The sequence below is a fragment of the Otolemur garnettii genome, unplaced genomic scaffold, assembly GCF_000181295.1.
Source record: "Otolemur garnettii isolate 467f Iridium unplaced genomic scaffold, OtoGar3 scaffold00002, whole genome shotgun sequence".
NCBI classification, from domain to species: Eukaryota; Metazoa; Chordata; class Mammalia; order Primates; family Galagidae; genus Otolemur; species Otolemur garnettii.
This window is the reverse complement of record NW_003852397.1, coordinates 41238730-41262870: the sequence shown is the minus strand read 5'-3', so window position 1 is coordinate 41262870 and position 24141 is coordinate 41238730. Positions and strand designations below refer to the sequence as shown.

At 39.9% G+C, this 24141-nt stretch overlaps 1 protein-coding gene across 5 annotated transcripts in view; it reads left to right on the top strand.

The window, feature by feature from the left end:
- The window catches only part of THRB (thyroid hormone receptor beta), a 359939-nt gene that overhangs the window by 279753 nt on the left and 56045 nt on the right, over window positions 1-24141 (top strand). For 4 of the 5 annotated variants that reach the window (XM_023513776.1, XM_023513780.1, XM_003781747.3 and 1 more), the window contains exon 4: window positions 8108-8365. The exons of the other annotated variant lie outside the window; for it this stretch is intronic. In XM_023513776.1, the coding sequence (XP_023369544.1) occupies window positions 8108-8365 (258 nt within the window). The remainder of the gene's footprint in view (window positions 1-8107; window positions 8366-24141) is intronic. 5 annotated transcript variants of the gene reach the window in all.

The window sequence follows — 24141 nt, the reverse complement described above, 5'->3', positions numbered from 1 at the left end:
AAATAGCCAACCCTTTGACTTTTCTCTATTTTGGAGGGACAAAAATGATATGGATACTATTGAGATGATATGAGGAGGACATGGTAAGTCCCTGCTTCAGAAGAGACATAGTCAAATATTATGGATATTGAGAAGAGAGATTCAAAAGGTAAAGAAATTTGCCCCAAATCACAGCCTATATATGGCAAAGCCAGAATACCCACTATCTGATTGTCCTATGTCTCAAAAGCAAAATAATTTTTATTTTCACCAGCTATTCTCAGAGAATATTATTGGTCGTAGAAAGTCTAAGTTGCATTACTTTTGTTAGTGAGTACTCTTTCTCACAGACCAGTGGATTTTGGATAAGAAAATAGACCTGGAGTCCATGACTAGGAAGTAGTTTTCTCTTTGTAAAGTTGCTGGATCATTAGGGATGACAGATTTTAATTAGGATATTTTGCTTGGCATTTTGTTAACTAACAACAAAAACCCAAATTATATACATGTACATGAATGGTTATATCACATGGTACAAGTTGGCACATGAAAAGAGTTATGGAACTTTGGAGGATAGATGGATTGCTTCAAGAAAGCTTAAGCAATGAGCAAGGAGGCCTTAAAAGTTGAATAGGATCGAAACTGTGCCTTCATTATTATGTTACTTGAGCCACCAAGCCAATCAATCCAGGTATGATCATGGTCAGGCCAGCCTTGAACTTTACCAAAACATGTTTCCCACCTGCCTTCCACAGCAGCTGGGAATCCAGTTTTAGAGATTCATTCCTTGATCTGTGCCAGAACTTTCCAGGCATCCTCTTTAAAACACAACTTTCACAGGGAGGCAACTCATCCCAGGTTCTTAGCCACGAACATAGTGGTGGGAAGTCATTTATCAGACTCTTTTCTTTTGGAATACCTTTAAAAATCATGTTGAGAGGGGAGGATGCAGGGGCAAGAGAAAGAGAAGTTATGTGGATGCATAAATGAAGAGCTAACACTGAGCAAGGTCTCACAACAGGCCATACACTATCCAAGACCTTTAACCTATTTAATCATCAAAACAGTATGTCCCCGTTTTACAGAAAATCCACATCCCTAAAAGCTTCCAGAAGCAACTCTTTTTTCTTGCCTCTCTAATAACCACCTTTTATGAGTCTACCAAGAAATAGAAGGGATGAACCTTTTCTTCACATAGCTTCCAGACTAGATCAGAGCTTATCACCTTTGATAACTAGAGGCATATTTAATGATAGACCATCAGGGTTTTAAAAGTCAAAGGAGGTGGGTTTGTATCCAGGCCTATGATGCACATCCATGTCACTTTCTAAATTCAGTTTTCACACATAGAAAGCAGAGATGGTAATTCTACACTCATGCCTATTTCTAGGGTTCTTTTCCAATTACTAGAGACACAACAATGACCATAACAGGACTTGTCCCTATCCCCATAGTGTTTATATTTCTTGGGAGGACAAATAAGAAGTTTCTAGTCAATGATTATGAATGTCATGAAAAACTAAAGCAAGATGATATATAGAAAATAGTGGGAGCAGAGGGGAGACCTGGTCGGGAAAGGTCCCTCTCAATCCTCAGTGACAGGGAGCTGGTTGTATAGGGATCTGGAAGGGGGCCCTCCAGGCATAGGAAGTAGCTTCCATGAGATGCCACAGTGGGAATGAGCTTCCCATATCAGAAGAAGACACGGTGGCTGGAGGATGGGGAGCAAAGCAGAGCCCTGGGAAAGGAGCTCAGGGGAGAGGCAGGGATAGGCTCCCTGAGTTCTTAGGAATTTATTCCAATATGGATGAGAAGTCATCAGGAGATTTTAATCACCAGAAAAATATTCTCTACTTTATACCTTTAAAAGTGTCTGTTCTGTGGACAATGGATTGTCCATGGTTGAGAGCAAAGCAGGGAGACCTGGTAGGAGCATAAAAGAGTAAAGGGAGAATTGAATGAGGCAATTAGTATATGTAATCTCTAAAGAACTTTCACAGCGATGATCAGGCAATAGGTCAATTGCTCTTCATCACACCAAGGCCAATCATGAGAACACATCTGTCAGCAGGACAAAAGGTAAAAAAGAGCAGATGAAGTGCTTGTTTGAATTTTAGGTTCCTTGTCAATCAAGCAGTATATTAACTTGTACTTGCCTGGATGTCCCAGAGATGGAGAAAAGTGTCACGCTCACTACCTGGCCCACTATAATGCTCAACCAGAAAGTAGTCTCCTGGGCCAGGCATGGTGGCTCACACCTGTAATCCCAGCACTCTGAGAGGCCGAGGCAGGTGGATTGCCCGAGGTCACAGGTGTGAGACCAGCCTGAGCAAAAGCAAGACCTGCCTCTAAAAATAGCTGGGCGTTGTAGCGAGCATCTTATAATCCCAGCTACTCAGGAGGCTGAGGCAAGTGAATTGCTTGAGCCCAAGAGTTTGAGGTTGCTGTGACGCCACAGCACTCTACCAGCAGCGACAAAGTGAGACTGTATCTCAAAAATAAATGAATAAATAAATAAATATAAAAAATAAATTAAAAAAACAAATATTAGTCTCCTTCTGTCCTATATGACGGTAAAAAATAAGTTGATATGTACATAAGTAAAAAATTGAAATTAGAGGCATCATACCTCATAGTCTGATGCTATACAGTGATAATTCTAAATCCTTGCACATTATGTATACACATGCCTTTAATGCAGAATATGGCTTGAAGTCTCAGTACCAAATATAGGTGGCCTTTTAATACAAGCTAAACCCTCACAATGAGTGCCGTGAAATCCCAGCCTGACCCTGTCTGACCACCTTGTCATAATCCTATTTCCTGTGCCTTGGCTTTTTTCTAAGTTATCAGCTCGCTCTTGTGTCCTCAAATACTTGAATATTTTAATATAATTCTCTGTTTTTGATGGACAGATTTATTTTCTATCATCTTTAATGAAATTTCCAGAGATACCACATAGGTACTTATATTAATGAGATTTATGTTTGTTTCTCTTTTGCAAAAGAACCCTTTCAATCAGCGTTGTGCCAGTCAAAGCCATTCGAATGATGGTCCTCAAGTGCAAGTTCAATCACTTGTGTCTAAACTTCCTTGAGACACACAGGCCAATGCAGTTCGCATGTCGCTATCTGGTTATTTTCTTCAATTCTACTTATTTATTCATCCTAACTGACAAATTAAATTGCTTAATTGTGAATGGAAAGTATTAAAAGCTGGGACACATGAAAGAGCAAAGGGTTCATGTTCTATGTAAATAACAAGATGCGATCATTTCTAGGATACACCTTTTTAAATATATATTTTATGTATATGTATTTATTGTCATATATATATTTCCACTCCTTTGTGTATTATGTTCCAGTTAATGCTCAGAACAGCAGGCTTTTTGAGTAAACCTTCATTTCCATCCATACCTGCGATCTATAAGATGGCATCCAATTAACATCTGACTTAATGCTTCACTATTCAAAAATGGATGGATTTTTGAACAATAATAAAAATTTACTCCAAGGCTATGTAAAACGTTTTGTTTTGTTTTGTTTTGTTTTTTGTTTTTTGAGATAGAGTCTCACTGTGTCACCCTCAGTAGAGTGCTGTGGCATCACAGCTCACAGCAACCTCAAACTCTTGGGCTTACGCAATTCTCTTCCTTCAGCCTCCCAAGTAGCTGGGACTACAGGCGACTGCCACAACACCCATTTATTTTTTGGTTATAGTTGTCATTGTTGTTTGGCAGGCCCAGGCTAGATTCAAACCCGCCAGCTCTGGTGTATGTGGCTGACATCCTAGGTGCTAAGCTACAGGCACCGAGCCTTGGTTTTTTTTGTTTGTTTGTTTTTTGAGACAGTCTCATTTTGTTGCCCTTGATAGAGTGCCATGGCTTCATAGCTCACAGCAACCTCAAACTCTTGAGTTCAAGTGATCTTCTTGCCTCAGCCTCCCAAGTAGGGGGAACTACAGGTCCCTACCACAATGCCTAGCTGTCTTATAGAGGTGGGGTCTTACTCTTGCTCAGGCTGGTCTTGAACTTCTGAGCTCAAGGGATCCACCCACATAGGCCTCCCAAAGATGTAGGATTACAGGAGTGAGTCACCTCACCTGGCCCAATAATTTTTTTTATTTTTTTATTTGTATTTTTTTTTGACAGTTGCAATATTCTTGCATTTTGCAATTCCCACACCCAGGACAAAACTGAGGGTAGGAGATGACAGCTACCCACATCTGCCTAGGAGGATCATGTGGGGGGACACATGTCCAGAGCTGCAGAAGCTCAGCCACATTGAGCCTGCGGGGGCTTTCCAACACTACAGCCCAGGGAATCGAACTGTAGCGCCCCACTGCCACCCAGCAGCACCCAGCTGGGCTGAGATATCCATGCTTCCCTGGGCACCCCCAATTTATTTTCTTTATATAAAACTTGTGTTAACCCTGTAGATCTCAAATTCTGTTTTATATCAGAATGAGCTGGAGAGGTTGGTAGATATACACATGTGCAGGCCTCTCCACCTTCAGAAAGTCTGGTCTTTGGTATGGTTTAATACATGTTTCATACGCCAGCCAAAGTGCGAATCCCTGACTTAATCTTTGGGGATATTAATGCCTCTAAAAAAAAAAATGTCCTGGAGTAAATTTTGAGGACACCAAAAGATGTGGACATTGGACATAAGGGATAATAATAGCAAGAAGTCACTGAAAACCATTATTGCCAACCATATGTATGTGGGGGTCACTTGTGTTTCCACCTACAATAGTTTATCCAGCAGATAGAATGTAAGGAGCCTGGTGTAGTAGTCATCATATTTCTCTTTGGGAATGGACCAGGAATTACATGTGCCCCCTGTTCCTGAGATGATAAGAATCAAGAATCCTCCTTAAATAGATCCCTGTTGAGTGTTCCCATGACCCAACCAGGACTTCTCAGTCTTTCCCAGCAGTGCTCCAACCAATAAACCTGCCAATTAAGCAACTGAATATCATTATTGTGAATGTAATTATAGACAGTAATTATGAGCTTGTAAATGCCTCCCATGAATGGAGGCCTTTTCCCAGACCATGTCAGCTGCTTTTCTGTGGAAAGTAGAAGGCAATACTATCCCTTTCCTCACCCCAAATACAGCCTCCCAGGCTTAGAAGAAACCCCCTTCTTTCTAACCCAAGGGACATACTATGCAAAGCTCTTATTAGGCTGTGTGTTAAGAGGGAATGTTCCCTTGGGGTGGAGTCCCTTTCAGCATCTCTCATCCAAGCAGGTTTTCACTAGGAAACTAACCTGGTTTGGCTGTATTTCTATTTTTTTTTTTTTTTTTTTGCAGTTTTTGGCCAGGGCTGGGTTTGAACCTGCCACCTCTGGCATATGGGGCCGGCGCCCTACTCCTTTGAGCCACAGGTGCCACCCTGGCTATATTTCTTAATTTCCAGTGGGTCGGGGGAATCAATACCAAATTTTAAGAATTTCTGTAGAAAAAATCAAATATTAAAGTCTTTGCAAAATAGCGTGAGAACTTTAACATTACTTAAATTAAACATTACTGAAGCTTTACAGGATGCAATTTGCTGAAGATTTAGAGCGCCTGAAAATAAAGTAGCTATCATGGAAACATGTAGGGGTGAGAAGACATTTCACGTCTGTAAAAATAAAACGAATATCTTCGGGTCTTGAATCAATCCTTGCGTTCAGTAGCTTTATATTTAGTTCATGAAAAGCTCAAACATTCATGGATAATAGGCATTTGAATGAGTTCTCCACAGATATGTTTAACTTGAAATGCAATTCAACCTCCCAAGAACTCAATCTGTTGCTTCCTTTTAATGGGTGAGAATAAGTGCCTGTAATTGCACCAATAGCTGGCCAGGTTGATAATTGGAAGAACTGATCCAGACCTTTCTGATTCACCATTCAATGAATAGTGCCATGTAAACTCTGAGAAGGAAGAATTTAACTTGCCTGATACAAAGCCCAGCACAGCCCTAGACATGGAGTGAATTTTCAGAACTCTCATCTGAATGAGATCAAATGTTACACCCAAAGGCTAGCATATTGTACAATTTGTTAAAAGAAACTTATTGCCTAGAGGCCAAATTAAGCTACTTCAAGCCCCAGCATTTCCACTGACTGTGACCAAACAAATCCTGTGCTGATTATTACTTTGTCAGTGGTGGTGGTGGTCATGGTTTTCTCCTGGCATAGAAATAGAGTATAGAAAATAGTGACTAATTCTCACATAAATTAGATTTAATGTTGACTGAAGTACATTATTTGAACAATAATTTTTAATCCAACTTGTCGATATGTTGTTTAGGATATTGCATCCTCATTTATAAATGAAATATGTTTGTAATTTCCCTTTATAATAATATATTTTTTCTAATTCTAATATCAGGTATATCCAGATGAAACAGAATGAATTTGAAGTATTTCTTCTTTTTCTATTGTCTGTAAGATTTGGCATGATCTGTTTTTTGCAATTATCTTCTATTTTTATTTATAAATATTAGTTGTCTATTTTTGAGACTTTGGAAAAAATAATAATTTAAAAAGACATAAAAATCTGGAAGGATTCCATCCTTAGATTGCTCCCCAAGTGTCTTTGATTTCTTAAAAGCTCTTCTGTAAAGACATCCAGAGATGTAAATCAGAGGTGATGTTGTGATGATTAAAAGTATAAGTTTTGGAGCCAGAAAAAAAAAAAGAAAGAAAGAAAGTGTGCACAGGTATCCAGATTTTCTCGTGATAACACAAAGACCCAGAAGGGTGAATGCAACTTCCAAAAGTGACTGAGAGCAATTTACACTTTTAGAGAAATCGTTCTAACCAACATCAACTGAAAACGTCAGGCAGCTTTAGAGAGAGTGCTTCTGAAAACCCAAACCATTTTCAACCCTTGTGTTAAATAAGTTAAAGTTCATTGTCAGTATTTGAAAGGCGGCTTGAAAATTCCCTGCGATGTGCACAGGTCAGGACTGACTTAGACACCAGAGATGTGGGGGTCCGTGGTCTTCCGGTAACTTCAGCCTGAAAGAAAATTCACATGTAAATTAGTCTTTCAATCACTGTATGTGATCACTAAAAGAGAAGAGCACTATTTATATTTTTTTCTAATTCTGACAAACAGTAGCCTAAGAATTTCTGCAAATGTGGATGACCAGATGGATTATGTTTTTTAATGGGTACAATATGCATACAAATACATATACATGTATTAGCTTGCTCATTTTTGCTCTCTATACCCATGTATACTAAAGATACTCAGAGAGATAAAATTCAACACTAGGAAAAGTTAATTGCGAAATTTTTCATTACATTCAATTTTTTTTTTCATTTTCTAGAGGCCAGATCCTCAAATCCCTATAAATTAAATAGACAAAAAACAATACAATGTACATAAACAACTAACCAGCCAACCAAAGAGCTTTTGGACTTATCGTTCCATCATTAGGGCTCTTAATTTGCCCACAGCTAAGGCACTATCTGCTTCTCTTCAACTGACCTTCTTGCCAATTTGGGACAACACCGAAGTCCCTTATTCTATTTGATATAAGTCTAACTTCTGTTTGATATAAGATCCAGTTCTTTGGGGTTTCTTTCAGGCTCTGAAGGGTAGAAGATGGTAAGAGCAGAGTTGTCGCTCTCGGTGTGGCCACGTGAGCCTGTCCCATTTAAGTAACAGGGTGTCCCTCAGGTCAGCCTGTGATAAAACCCAAGTCAAACAAGGTTGAATCCTGGGTGTTTTGTGTCCTAAGGATCTGAAAAGTGTTCATGGCCAGCCCTGACCCTCAAGACCTCACATGGTCATCTAAGCAGTAACATAAATTGGTGTAAACTTGCCCTTGCACCACTGCTGTGGAAGTGGGATTGGTTAAAAGCACAGCCTCGCCATGGAGGAAGTAATGTCTTTCTAGGCACTTAAAATAAGGGGGATGTGTTGATGGCTCGGGCAGGCAATCCAACTGCCATGGCTGAACGCCCAAGGCTGACAAATTCTGCATCTTATCACTGCCGTCAAGTGGCATGTGAATACTGTCAGCCTAAAAGAATTGAGAAACAACTTGCCTTCCAAAACTCTGCATCTCTGCAAAACCTTGACAATGCCAACAGCTCGTCATCTCGTGTTTTTCAACCCTCTAGAAAATGGCCTTCCAGCCTGGGACAAACCGAAGCACTGTCCAGACAGAGAGCACGACTGGAAGCTACTAGGAATGTCTGAAGCCTGCCTGCACAGGAAGAGCCATCCAGAGAGGCGCAGCTCGCTCAAGAATGAACAGTCCCCACAGCTCATCCAGGCCACTTGGACGAGCTCCATATTCCATCTGGACCATGACGATGTGAACGATCAGAGTGTCTCAAGTGCCCAGACCTTCCAAACAGAAGAAAAGAAATGTAAAGGTAACCCGATTTTTATGAGACTATTATCACATGTTTCAACAGGGATACAAACCTTCCTGCTGAAACTGTGTGCCCCAGGCTCCATTTCTCCCGGGGAATGGTGTCCACGTGTTCTCCCCAACCGTTCTGTTCCCGGGCTTCTTTATCTTCAGATCTTCTTTTAAACATACATAAATAAGTGAGATCCCAAGGAAAGCCGTTCCTTGCAGTTTCATACCGAGCTAGGGACTCTTGGGGAAAAGGCATTTTTATACTTCACTAATTAGCAGAAGAGTTGTTAGTTTTGGCTTTCGTTCTGTTTGGGGATCTGAGTAGAAACAGACATTGCTGTAGTTGTATGAACTATTTGCTTTGACGTGTGTGTGTATATTTCTTTTCCCACATTCTACCCCATTTTACCATTTTTGTGTGTACATTTTCTTTTCCCCGTTGTTCCAGGAGCTAATGGGCTGTCCGTGCCTACCTTTCACCTTAATACACAATTCATCCTAAGGAGAGGTTTTAAGTGGTTGTCTGTTACTCATTATAAGTCCTTGTGTCATCATCCTAAAAGGAGAGATTATGGTGTTAGGAGGTTGTCACCTCGTAAGAAAAAAAAAAATAATGTTAAACTGGCCTAAGTTCCTGATTGCATTAGATTTAACTGCTCTTCACCTCGGCTGCCTCCGCCCTGACAGATGTCGCTCTGCTGATCGCTTTATTGTCTTAGAGCTCCCCCAAAATCGTCGCTTCTTAAATCACTTTGTGTCTGTCATGTGCACGAAGTCATTGTGTGTCTTTAAATGTCCACGTTTATGTAACTTCCATTCTTTCTCAATTTAACATTTGGGGAAAAAAAAAAGGTCTTTTTTGTTTTTCTTTAAGGATTTTGAGTCATGGTAAAGTTTTAAATTGTGTGTTGAAAATCTCATAGTCATATACCATTATATAACAATGGAAGTCTGCAAAGATTCCCATATATGAGCCGTGAAGGACTTTCACAGACTGTTCTAACTTGAACATAAATACATGATTATATTTATCCTTCTTGCAAAAGAGCTGGTCTTTCAGCTTTTCTGAAAACACTTTGAAAGCTCCTGGGAACTACCAGTTTACCTGGGAAATTGAATGTGCAGATTGTTTCCGTTGAAAATAGGGTTATCAAAAAAATAATAGTGAAAGAGTATCAGGAGCTTTGATTTGAATACACTCAAAACTGAATACAGGTTCCCTTTGGAAAGGTTTGTGATTGAACTATCCCTCGTATTTATTATTTAGCTAGAAGAACTATTCAGAAAAAGGGCAAAATAAGGTTTCTCAAAGAAGTCAGGATGAAGAGTATGTGTGTGAGAGTGTGTGCACGTGCGCAATTTGTTTGAAATGTTATATAATTGAGAGTTAGTCCTAGAATTTGTGAACAGATGTATCTTCAAACTTTATAAGTTTCCAATAGGAAACTCCAGCATCCTCATGACCTAAAAACCTCATAAATTAAATTTGACATATGCACAATTGGTACCTGTATTCATTCATTTATTCATTCATAAGTCCACCTATATCTCCATCATTTATGAGAAATTTTGGCCTGACGTACCTAGTACTCCCAACACTATACTTTTCAGTTTGTCAGTATACCCTAAAAACAAGAGGAAACAGGGGGTGGTGCCTATGGCTCAGTGGGTAGGGCGCTGGCCCCATATACCAAGGGTGGTGGGTTCAAACCTAACCCCGGCCAAACTGCAACAAAAAATAGCCGGGCGTTCTGGCGGGTGCCTATAGTCCCAGCTACTCTGGAGGCTGAGGCAAGGGAATCACCTAAGCCCAGGAGTTGGAGTTTTCTGTGAGCTGTGTGATGCCACGGCACTCTACCAAGGGCGATAAAATAAAACTCTGTCTCTACAAAAAAAAAAAAAAAATGAGGAAACAGTCTCTGTCTGCTGCAAGACTCTAAGTAAACAAAAGTGGTTAAGACTACAAATTTTTGAGACTGATATGTTTGAGCTCAAATCCTAGCTCTTCCGCTTTCTGTCCTTGAGAAACTTACATGATTGTTAATACAATTAAATAAATAATGTATTTTAGCAAAGCACCTGACATAGATGGACAGCAGCCATCATTACCATAATTATTAGCTAGGCCTTATTAAATCATGATTTTATCAAGTTCTTTGGACCACACTGTGTGCTGGTAAAGGAATGACAGGCAGTGCGACAGATGGGTGTAGGGTGGAACATGAATTTTCAGGGAGCTGAGAGTTGATCATCCATTTGCATTCATTCAGCTACCTTTTGCTGAAACTCAGAGAATTATTTAATAAGAAAATATATTTAAATGACTCAAATTCTTCCTCCAGGTTTTAGTATTTAAAAGGAAAACATGAGAAACTCTCCCATTGTTTCCAGAGTATCCACCAGGGCCCGCCTTAACGTGGATGTGAGGCAGTGCCTGGGTTCAGCATGAAAATGAGTTCAGAAGGCCTACATCATTATGGTCCAGGTATCTCATAAACTAAATTTCACTCGTTCGTATTTAGTGAAGTACCAGTGAGGCCAGGACAGCAGCATGATTAGTCTTTCCTCAACAGAGGTGGTCCTTCATCTGCTCTGCTTGTCAGCAACCTCTGGATAGTCACTAGGAAGAGAGTTCTATTTTGACGTCCAGCCACACTGGGTGTGTATTTCCTGGCTGTCTTGCTAGCCCCCACGCACGCTTGATGTTTCAGTGCTGGGACACAGACTAGTGCATTCACCCATCAGTGTTTATTGAGGACCTACTGTGTAGCAGGGTGTCCAACCTTTTTTCATTTTTGCTTCACATTAGAAGAATAAAATGGTCTTAAGCCACACGCTAAATACACAAGCACCAACAACAGGGAGGAGCAAAAGAAAGAAAAGCTCTGTGCATACTTTTCATAATATCCAGCACCACAGATAGGCAAAACAGTCCTCAAATAATCTTCATGTGAACACCTATGGTTCATCCTATAAGGGTACATGTGAATCTCTCTAAATGTAAAATATAAATATCTTAACATAATAACTAAGAAAAAGACGTGAAGGCTATGTTAACCAGTTGGGTGAAAGTATTTTAAATTGTATACAGAAACAGTACACTGTACCCCATGATAGTATTAATGTACACTGCTATGATTTAATAAAAAAAATTTTTTAAATAAATAAAAATAATCTGCATGTGGCCCAAATAATCTACATAGCCCTAAGGAAACAAGCAGTTAAATCTGTGGGAAAGGATCCAAAGAAGAAACTCACCAGTTGAAGTTGTGCAGTAAGCCCATCTCTCTAATCAGTCATCGGGCCAGGCTAGACCAGCACACCTCTAAGCATGGTTTATGGACTGATTTCTGGACTGTGGACTGCCACAATGTTCATTATTGTTTTTACTGATGCAAGTACAGAAATTGAGAGTAAGCTTTAGAAACTTTTATAGCAACTTGACATTGCCAAGGGCATCTGAATGCATGATCAATGGATTCCTCTTTCTGAACAGGATATATACCAGTTGGGTATTGCCAAACTTACCTGATCAGTTGGCTGGCTTCAGCTATGTAAAAGTCTTTTTTATTATTTTTAAAAATTTTTAGACATAGGATCTCCCTGTGTTGCCCAGGCTGATCTCAAATTCCTGACCTCCCGTGCTCCTCCCTTGTCAGCCTCCCAAGTAACTGGGAATACAGGCATGAGCCGTCATACCTGCCTTGTGCAGTCTTGTGCAGTAGAACCATGTATTGGCCCAGGGTGAACCAGATTTTTTTTAATAGTTTTTTTTCTATCAAATAGTTTGAGAATCACTGATTTATGTGTATAGTACTCTTAAATTTTAGGGCTTATTTTTGGAAGGTATCTAACATTTTGTTTTTCATTATGGTCTGACTGTTGCTTTTATTTTAATCTGTATATACCTCTGTTCCGATCTGCTACAATCATCCTAGGTAAATTAATTGGCAATACGTTTAACTAGAATGGGAGCTCTGGAACCTTTACATTCTGTTGCAGAGTCCACGATTCAAATCTGCTGTAGTGTCAGAGGCTATTTTAACCAGGAGTGAATTACCCAAGCCCTTCCCCTACCCAGCCTTCCCCACCCACCCCATCCTTCTATCTCCACGTTACACTTCCTTAGAGTTTTTGTCGCAGTTTGAACTGATTGCTCAGCCATGAGGACCTCTTCCTGCCCTGGTCTGCCCCCTCCCTCCCCAGAGTCTGAAATGATACATTTTGGTGCTACTCAAAGTGTGGACCACCAGCCAGTGGCACTAGCAGAACCTGAAGCTTGGTAGAAATGAGAATCTCAGGCTCCACCCCGACTGCTGAATTGGAAGCTCTGGAAGGGGGTCCAGAAATCCGCATTTTAAGTAACCCTCCCAGAGATTATTAATAACTGAGCATCACCAAAGCGCTGGAAAATACTCTTAAGCGCTCAGAACAGGAACGGGTCTGCCACCTAGTGGACACTCGGGGAATTTGCCTTTTTCTTTCCTTTCCCGTACTTGGAGAGCTGTTAAATCCCTTCATTCTTTCATTAAAGCCTGGCTTACTACCTTCATTGCCAAATGGATGGTCTGCTTAATCACTCTACCTCCTGACACATCCTCTGAGACTTGAGCCCTTCTGAAATTTCCACACTGTTGCAGGCGCTGACCAGCCCCTAAGTTCTTACAAAGCTTCTCCCCTTTGCCCTCTCACACCCTCCTAAACGTCTCCCCAGGAACCTCAGGGTCCCACCAGTCTCACAAAGACCGTCCTAAGCAGACGCATGGACCCAGGGAACTGGACCTAACCAGCCTCGCTGAACCCAGACCCTCCATACTCTGGTGTTTGCCCTTGATGCTCATCAGCGACCTTTCTGAAACGCTGGAACCTGGGCGTAGAAGCAAGGGAGGGACTAACCCACCTGGTGCCGTCAGAAAAAGGCGAGCAGCAATCTAGTGAACTCCCTGGAAAATCTCTGTGCTTAATATCAAAAATACTAAGTCTCAGATAACCCAGAAAGCAAGAAAATATAGTTAAAATAATTTTAAGAAGTTATTTTCTCTCATTCTTAATGTCCTGTGTTCATTATAGAAAAAAAATTGCTATCTTTTTTTTTAATTGTAGATAATTTTTTAAATCCTGTGAAATTTCAGCGCCCTGAAGACTAGCACTGTTAATTTTTATTTCGGTCTTTTTTCTGTGCCTATGCATTTTTTATAAACTTAAGACCATAGCAGGCATATCATTTATGACTAGTTTTTAAGGCTTAACAATATATCATGGGGATTTTCCCATGTTAGTAAACATCCTTCTAAATCCTGATTTTTACTGGCTATAGATTGTTCTTATCTACAGATACGCCTTAATTTATTAAACAAGCCCCCCAAAGATTTAGACAAGTTAATTTTTAAAATGAATCTTATGTCAGCAAAGGGGAAGACTATTAATGCACGCTCTTCACAAAGGGAAAAAATGAATCAAATCCACGATAACTTTAGATGCCACACAGTTTTCATTTACCAAAATAGCAAAGTGTTCTAAAAATTGGAGGCGTACATGCAAGTCATTGTGTGCATTATAATCCTTCAAGTTAGACATTCACATTTTCAGCGGATTGCTATCTTTGTCTTTAAATAAAATACAAGGACATCTCCAGGTGAATAAGTATTTTAGAAGTGGAGGATTAAAAAGCTTGAGCCCTTCCACCAGTACCACCATCTGCTCCATCCCTCTCCACTCTCCACTCTGCTCCTACTCACCACCCATCAGGCTCTGCAGTCGCAGCTGAGAGCACCCGTGAGTCACAGACTTCCAGGCCCTCTGGAGCCCTAGGTATCACCATGAGAACAGGGGCTCTCTACCAGCGCTGGCATATTTTTGATACTTCAAAGGTAGGGAACATGCCCATGTATAGTCTAGGGCAGACAGAAATAGAAGGGCAAGAAAAGAAAAGAAAAAACTACCAGCTAGAGTGGAGGGGAGGGAAAAAAACTAGAAACGAGGCAATGTTAAAGGAAGACAAGCATCAGAAATTCAAGGCCCTGGTTCATCCAACTTAGTTTTCACTGAGTGGCAGCCTGGAGCAGTGGATGGTTTCTCACACCAACTTAACAGTGTCTGTCATATTGTAAAACACAGATATAACCCAGCTCTCCTGCTTATAATACGCTGTTCCGTGGAAACACTCACACAAGGGCATATGGATTTGTGTCCAAAAGTGTTCTTTGCTCCTTTGTTACTGAGGAATTGGAAGCAATCGAAATGTCCATCCATTGGGGAGTGTTTGGATAAATTATGCTGTGTGTAAGGCATATCAGGAAAACAATTTAAAGTGACTTTAGAAGTACTCAAGCAGGTATGCCTTAAGAATAGTGTGATCCCAGCTCGGTGCCTGTAGCACAGTGGTTATGGCACCAGCCACATACACCAAGGCTGGCGGGTTCAAATCTGGCCCAGACCAGCTAAACAACAATGACAACTGCGACAAAAAAATAGCCAGGTGTTGTGGTGGGCACCTGTAGTCCCAGCTACTTGGGAGACTGAGGCAAGAGAATCGCTTAAGCCCAGGAGTTTGAGGTTGCTGTGAGCTGTGATGCCACCGCACTCTACTGAAGGTGACATAGTGAGACTCTGTCTCAAAAAAAAAAAAAAAGAGAGAGAGAATAGTGTGATCCCATTTACAGCTTTAAAAGTCTATATAGTTGTATGTACACGAATGTATATAAACTTTCCAGGTACATACCACACCTGTTTTAGTAGACATCTGAAAAGGAAAGGATGGACAAAAAATAATGCCAATGTTAACTGCTCATGCAACTGTATTCAAAACTTTTTATAAGAATGTATAATGAAAACTTGTATAAGTCCATAAACGTTAAGATCATTAACAGTCAGCCAGGCTTAAGTTGACGTCTTGCTCTATAATTCACCAGCTTAGGGAAAATTTCTTAACCTCTCTAGCAATCAGTCCACCTGGTTGTAAATGGGGGAATAATGCCCAGCTTTCAGATTTGTTTTAAAGACGGAAGATAATTGTAAAGCCCCTAACACAGTGCCCGACACTTAGCAGAGACTAAACAAATGATCATTGTTCTTATATAGGGTGACCATGAAGTTCAGAGGCAGTTTTAAATTGGATACTACTTTAAAATCGCACGTGAACTTTATGGCCACCCTCTACTGTAAACAATCTCTTAGCCTTGGGCCACCTCCTCCTGTTTTGGCTACCCTCTCTGACCTTGAAATGCACTGAAGTGCTGTATAAAAATAAACGCAGAGAAACAAAACATCATGTACACAGCTATAGGAGAGGCACAATCAATTGAAAGAAGAATCTATAGCAACAAGCAAAGTATTTTTTCAAACTCTTTTAAAAACTGGAACTTTAAATAGGAAATCAAGACCAAAAATGAGGTAGCTGAACTAGAATTTAAACTCAAGCAATCTGAATCCAGTATCAGAGTTTTTTACCGTTATGCTTTCCTATGACTCAAAATGGTGAAAAAATTCCAGACCCTAAGGAAGGAATCTGTAACTACTGAGGAGATTCTGATCTACTGTCAGGTGAAGATGTCAGGCATCCCGACCTGCTGCGATGGAGCAGTAGGGTCCAGCACATATCGATTTACACCGACTGGGGTCATATTCTGGTGCTGCCACTTGCCAGCCCTTAGCCTGTCTGACTGAGCCTCAGTTTCCCATTTGTAAAATGAGGACTCTATCCTATAGAATTGTGACAGGAAACAAACTCTTGGATCATCTCGTGGCAAGCTGTGAGTGCACAATAAATGGGAGTTATTATTCTTATGATGAAGCTTTGAAAGATTATGAGAAGCAGATTGGGTATAAGGGGTATAGACGCCCACATGAGAATAACCACTAATTGAGACTGATGGTATTAAAGTTTCTAAAGCCAGGAAGAATATGGATGCAGAGGGAACAGATGGATGACCAAATCCCTTCACTCTTCCAACGCGTAGTGTTCAGACAAAATTAAATACAAGTAGATGGCAAACTGATTGAGCTTGCCCTGAAGTTGAAAAGATTTGTTGCAAAAGTCAACCTTACAAAGACATCATGGGTGGCCACTGGGATTCAAAGTCTTTCCCCTCCCCAGGACATCTCCTAAATGTTGCCTAAGTGCCTATAACTAATTCTCTTGTTGCCCTTTCTCTGTAGTCTTTCAAAATGCAAACATGGCTGGATATCTTATCAAGTCTCTAGTAGCTCCAAGTCGATGAAGATCTCTTTCTCCCTTGACAGGATCTAATAAAGGCAATGGAAGGAATGGGAATGGAAGGAGGCCACAGACGGGTGAGGGTAGCAGGGGATGAGAGAGAGCATGTGAGGAGCAGGACTGCCAAGTACCACTGTTCGGTCCTCAGGTTGTGTACTGCACTACAGGGCAGCACTCACTTCATAGTCAAGGCTCTGAAAACAAAGATCACCTACTCACTGTTTGCCAAGGGCTGAGCCTGTACACAGATTTAAGCTACAGAGAAGATCCAGTCGTATTTAGACAAATGTGTGATGGCATATTGAACAATGGCTCTCAAGATATCCCAAGAATCCTCAGATTTCAGTTACATCTTCTTAGGGATGTTGTCCAGCAATTAGTAGCACATAGGGACCAGATAGCCAACGATTTAACTTTGGTAAATCACTAATTCTCTCCAGCAAAGAATGTAGTCAAAATGTAATTGACCACAAAGAAACCAAGAACACGAAATCAACATCCCATTTTTAAAATAGCTTTCCAATGTGATAACTATATTTTCCCTTGTGGGGAAAACAGAGCGCAATACATTAAATCAGCACTGGCCCCAAAACCTAAGCTATGATCACCATGAAAACACAGCCCAGCTTCAAGATAAATTGGGAAATCCGTTGCCTTCCACCATCTGTTTCTGGGACACCTTCCCCCAGGAACATAGACATCTGCATACAACCCAGACCATATTTTAAGTTCTCTAGAAAGTCTAGTCTTCTTCCCCCTTCAGTTCCTGAAAATATACTCATTTTTTCACAGTAAACTCATTCCCCTGAAGGTGCTGGTGACAAATATTGGCTTATGTCCTTATCTCTCAGGGGCAGGAAGGGGCTTTGGATACCCTTGGAGATGCAGAGACCTCATGTCACAGGTAACCTCTGATAGTGGCACTGCAGATGCAAGTTGCAAGTACATTAGGGAACCATTCCACCTGTGTGAAATGACCGCCTGGCCACAGGGCTGGTTTCTCTCTCCAGTTATTTTATTCCGTGGCTGATCCCAATGTAAGCTGTATTTACAGATTGCTCTTTCAGGGCTGGACCAGTTCAGCCTCCTTGAATGAACTGGAATCGATATGAGCCTTTACCACACTGCAAGGCTATGAGAAATTCAGAACCAGCTTAGCTTTGGAAATAAGACGAGAGTCAGAAATCCTCCATGGTCCAGAGCCATTCCCCCATGGCATTGACCTGATACAGGATTATTATCTTTGGTGAATTCTAGCCCCATGACATTTGTCAGAGTTGGCTTAGACAAGGGACTTGACTTTATTAAACTTTGCTTCCTCTTAAAATATAGAACTGTTTTGCAAACATGACTGTTTAACTCAGTTATCTATGTTATATAGTGACTTGGCGTTTGAGTTAGAATATTGTGTGCAGTTGGTAGTTTATCAGTCTAGGTAGCAATATTCTATAAGAAGCGGATTTTACCCCCAACTACCCATACATACGGCACAGCTATAAAGACCACGCAATTTTATGTCAAGCCTCTGAACTAATGAAAATATACTTATTCAGTTCTTTGTTTGCCTAGCTCTGGAAAGAACTTCTTATAATAAGTCTAAGATATGAAACTAAAGGTCAAAACTGTGTAAATAAAAGGAGCTACTGCCCTTTAAGGGGGAAAAAAATACATGTTAATTTTTGCAGCAGTTTCCACTGAATGAGTTTCCAAGGAAACAGGTATCTGCAGTGGGTTCATCCCACTTAATATTTATGTCCAGACGTAGGAAAGAAGGCTCTCTTGTTATCTTTTCCTGCTTACACATGATACGCTCATGCTTAAATTTCCTTTGAAGTGATCATTCTGTGCTTGAATGTTATTTCTTCCCTAAAAAAAAAAAAAAAAAAAAAAAAAAGAATGAATGAAATTAAGACCCATTCTATAATTTTTTTCAGTTTTTGGTGGGAGCTGGGTTTGAACCCACCACCTCTGGTATATGGGGCCAGCGCCCTACTCCTTGAGCCACAGGTGATGCCCCTCTCTGTTTTTTTTTTTTTTTTAAGGCTTTGCAATGTCAAGAATATAAGCCTGCTGATTACCACTAACAAGAAAAAAAATTATGGCTCAGTGTTCATAGCTCAGTGGTTAGGGTGCTGGCCACGTACACCGAGACATGTGGGTTCGAACCCAGCCCAGGCCCGCTAAACAACGACAACTGCAACAACAAAATACCCGGTGTTGTGGTGAGTGCCTGTAGTCCCAGCTATTTGGGAGACTGAGGCAAGAGAATCACTTTAGCCGAGAGTTTGAGGTTGCTCTGAGCTATGACGCCATGGCACTCTTCCAAGGGCAACACAGTGAGACTCTGTCTCAAAAAATTAAAAGAAAAAGAAAACTATATTAATTTTTTAACCACCTTTTTTTGAGTGAATCAAAGGATAATTGATTTAGTTTATTGTTTTATTGCGAATCTACTTACTTTTGAGTTGGTTTCTAAGAGTTGAACTGGAAAAACAAAATTGGTGGCAAGGACCACAAGTACTCAAAGTTGAGTTTTCTTGGACGATCTAAGGCAGACCCATAAATCCCTTTTTATATATTATTTTAAAGTCATTCAACCTCTTGGAGGCAGGACATAATTATATGAAGGAATTTACCTAGCAAATGCAATCAGTGTAACCTAATTCTTGGTACCCTTAATGAATCCCAAACAATAAAAAAAAAAAAAAAAGTAGAAAAAATAAATAAATAAAGTCAAAGTCATTCCAGGTTTACCAAAAAGTTGCAGTAGTGCAAAAAATTCCCATATATGCTGCAACCAGATTCACCAGTTGTTGAAATTTGGCCACGTTTTCTTTATCATCCTCTATGTGTAAATATCTGTGTGTGTTTGGATATACACATATTATCAGTATTATTTTCAGAACCATTTGAGAATACCTTGTAGATATCATGTCCCTTTAACTAAATACTTTAGTGTGTTTCCTAAAACTAAAATTCTTTTAGGGAAACATGGTACAATTATTAGGAAATTTAACACTGATGTACATTCATACTATTTTCTAACCACCAGATGTCGAAATTTTGCAAATTGTCCCCTCCACTACCCCATGGAGAGAAAGTCGAGGCTTTGACCAGGGCAGGCAGACAGACTTGGCCCTGAGAGGTGTTCAGGGCCTTCACGTCTGGGCCAGGCCAGGCCATGAGTAATTGTCCTTTACATTGATCTTGTTTTCTGGTTCAGGATCCAGGCTGAGATTATGCATTTCCTTTAGTTTTTGTGTCTCTTTAGTCTGATTTTCCTCCCTCCCCAGCTTTGATATAAGTGACAAAACAAATTGTACATACTTATTGTGTACAAGGTGATGTCTTGGTACATGTAGACCCTGTGAGATGATTAAATCAAACTAAGGGACACACCTGTCACCTCCCATCCTTATCATTTTTGTGTGTGTGATGAGAATATTAAGATCTAATCTCTTGGCAGTTTTCAAGTGTACAGTACATTGTTATTAACCATAGTCATCACTTTGCACAGTACATCTCCAGAACCTATTCCTCTTGTGTGACTGAGACTTTGTGTCCTTTAACGAACGTCTCCCTATCCCACCCACCCTCCCCAAACCCCCTGTAATCACCATTCCCCTCTGCTTCTACCAGTTCCACAGTTTAGAGTCTACACGTATACGAGATGATGCGGTGTTTTTCTTTCTATGCCTTACCTATTTGCTTAATATAATGTCCTCGAGGTTTGTTTTTATCTGGAACAGTTTCACAGTTTTTCTTTGTCTCTCCTGGTGCAGATGTTCGTGAAGACATGCAAGCCGATTCTTTGTAGAATCTTCCTTATTCTTATCTTGACTGATGTTTCCTCGTGATTAGAGTCAGATTATGCATTTTTGGCAGAAATACTAAAAAAATGGTTGTATTGCCTAATCTTTGTACCTATAAAACTTTGAATTTAATTATGTGATTCAGAAATAGTCTCCAGTCTTCCAAATCACATATACCTTAGTGATGGAGGCCTACGTCTTTATGGGTGAGCTGCTCCTTATCTCATGGGGTCAGAAGAAAGTGTATTTTCTAATTATTAAACATCCATTCAATGTTCTAAGGGTGAATGTCTCAAGAGCAAAAGTTATTTGTTTCTCTGTCACCTTTGACATTTTTAAGGTTAGAATAACAGGATGACACTTACCCAGGAAACACCTTTCTCAGAAGCAGGGACAAGCAAGCAGGCTGTACACAGACTGTAGACTTTTCTGCAAATAACAGATCGACACAGCCACTTTATTCTCTTCTCATGTTTTAAATGGACACTCTTTTCTTTTCACCATCCAATTATATTAAATCACGACACACTAAGATTGTGGCATATTTTACGTGCATCTTGATATTTTCTGTATGTCTTTCTAGAACAGTGTGGCATTTGAAATAAAATAAAAAAATTTAATTCACCATTTTTTAGATTGGGATTTTAGGGGTACTAACATGAAAAAGATCCTATCAATATTTTTGAAAATTCTTTTACAAATCCTCTTTTATCCTACTCATCCTGTAAGTTCCAGTTCAAACACCGCTTCCTCAGTGATCCTCCATTCTCCATCAGGATGTATTATTTTTGTGTCTGCTATCAAGAAATTTTACTAAAGTATTACTGGGCTCAGCCGAGGCTTCTAAAGATGCCTGCTTGACTCACTAGAGGTTGTTAATTCATCTTGATTTATATCCCGTAACCTTTTTAATTGAGTGTGTTCTATGTTCCCAATACTATACTCTGGGCTGAGAATAAAAATTTAAGCACATTCTTCCTTCCTGGGATTTGCAACAGAGCCTTGAATCCAGGCTTGAAATGAGCAGCAGCTCTGTAGACAACCAAACAATGACAAAAATTCTATTGGCTGGCATGTGTCTTAGGGAAGAATAATGAAGAATTTAACCCGCATCATTTCAGAAATAACAATTCCATTTCACCCCATGTTTACTTAACACTTGACGGATTCACTGCGTAGGATATTTATATTTTAGTTGGTTTGCAAATTTCAGAGTAGAGGCCATGTCTTCCTCCTAGGGTGTCTGTCTCTTCATTAGATCTGGGAGAATAACATGTCACATTGATACATAAATGATGTGAACTTTTTAATTATTTTATTTGCAGAATCAGTTTTTGTGTGTTTTGGGGGGGGTTTGGTTTGTTTGTTTGTTTTTTTGAGACAGAGTCTCACTATGTCAACCTCGGTACAGTGCTGTGGCATCACAGCTCACAACCACCTCCAACTCTTGGGCTTAAGCAATTCTCTTGCCTCAGCCTCCCAAGTAGCTGGGACTGTAGGCGCCTACCACAAGACCCAGCTATTTTTGTTGTTGCAATTGTCATTGTTTAGCTGGCCCAGGCCAGGTTCGAACCTGCCACCCTGGGTGCATGTGGCTGGCATCATAACCACTGTGCTACAGGCACTGAACCAGGAGAATCAGTTTTCATTAGCTAAAGCTATTGGTAACACTACATCTATATTTGCAAAGCTTCATTGAGATGTAATTTACATATCCTCAAATTCACCTGTACACTGTTTCAAATGTAGAGGTCAATGATTGTTAGTATATTTACAGAGTTGTATGCCCATTACCATGATCTTATTTTAGAATATTTCTATCACCCCAAAAGAAATCTTGAGCCAGTTTACAGTTGCTCCCAATTCCTATACCTAGCCTCTGCCAACCAGTCATCTCCTTCCTGTCACTATAGACTTGCCTTTTCTGGACACTTCACAAAAACCAAATGCTATATAACACGTGGTCTTTTATGGCTGCCGTCTTCCACTTAGCGTATCGTTTCTCTGTTCACCCATGTTGTGGCATGTCTCAGTTCTTCGAACTTTTTACCTTTAATTATTCTTCCTAATGTTTTCAACTATAATATAAGCCTGGAGATTTTAAGTGACAAAGAATAAATCTTTGAAAACTACATCAATTGTGTCATAGTCTAGATTTGGTACTAGTTTTTCTTAAAGATGAAAAAGCAAACCAAATGCAGGTTATTTAATCATTCATTCTTTATTCCTATTGTTAGGGAAATTTGTTTTAAAATTAATCTCTGACAAATTATTCTGGGATAAAGAAAGTAGACTGCAGATATTAAATGTCAAAACCTTTCCACTCAAACCACTCAACTGTTCAAATCAAGTCGATCAGTGTGAATTACCATGACATAATCACCTTAACACATTTAAGGGTAAATGCATCTATCTGCTGTAACAGGTGATTGAATGAGAGAATATATGAAATGAGCGGCTATGTGATATTCTTGCAAAGCATAAGTGTTATCATAGAAACATAAACTATTGAAGAACTTTTTTCTAGAGACAGAGGGAAACATAAAAAATATATGAAGTGGAATTAAATTAGGCACATATTTGGAAAAACAGATAAATCATTGACGTGATCTTAGAATTTGTCTTGAAATACCTAATTAGTTACTTAGAAATTTTAAAACATTAAAATAATTTTCTACTTTGAAAAGCAGAGAAGTGAAATGAGTAGGTTCTAGAAGAGGAATTCAGGGGCCTAAATTCGATACTACCTAGCTCTGTAAAATGAATGTAAATACCTCCCCAACCAATGTGATTGTTTAGTTATGAAGATACCATGCAATAGACCTCATCAGTATTACTTAACCAGTGTTCTAATTAAAGTTGAACCAAACTGAAATGTTATTGTAGTTTTTCTAGACCATGATGCCCAAGTCGTGTCAGACTCTACTAGAGTCGTTAAGGTTTGCCTTTGAATCAAATGTTCACTCATGAAAAAGAGTGGACATTCCACTGTTGGCTTAGAAAAGAGAAGAACGCAATGATGATCACAGTGGTCTAAAATATATTTCAAAAGTCTTACTTTTCTTTCCATCCCTAGCCATAAGGACACTATTCTGTATTTGCTTTTGTGTATGTACCTTTTTCTTTTGGTCTGGAGCCTGAGCTCCTTTTGAATAGTATCTCATTCTCTCAAAGCACAACAAGACTTTATAATTTACCTTTGATCTTAGGAAATATCAGTCAGAATAAAATGCTTGATGTTTATCTTGGGGGCTCTAGCATACACAAGATGCTTGTTAGGTGGGCAGCACCTATGGCTCAGTGGGTAGGGCGCTGGCCCCATATATCAATGGTGGCAGGTTCAAACCAAGCCCCAGCCAAATTGCAACAACAACAAAAAAATAGCCAGGCGTTATGGCCTGCACCTGTAGTCCCAGCTACTTGGGAGGCTGAGGCAAGAGAATCGTCTAAGCCCAGGAGGTGGAGGTTGCTGTGAGCTACTAAGGGCAATAAAGTGAGACTCTGTCTCTACAAAAAAAGAAAATAGTATGCAAAAAAGTCCTTGAAATACCACAAATGGATCTGGGAATTTCCGGCCCTACAATCCATTACTTGAAACATAAATGGAACAAATCTTGACTTTAGGCTGTAATCAGACTGTTATGCTGTTTCTCAATTTGCAAGAGAATTTCATGGACTAAACATCCAGCAAGACTTGTTTAATAGTATTTTGAGTGTAGAAATTCCCTTTTTTGAAATGTCCTCAGAGAGGACAAATGA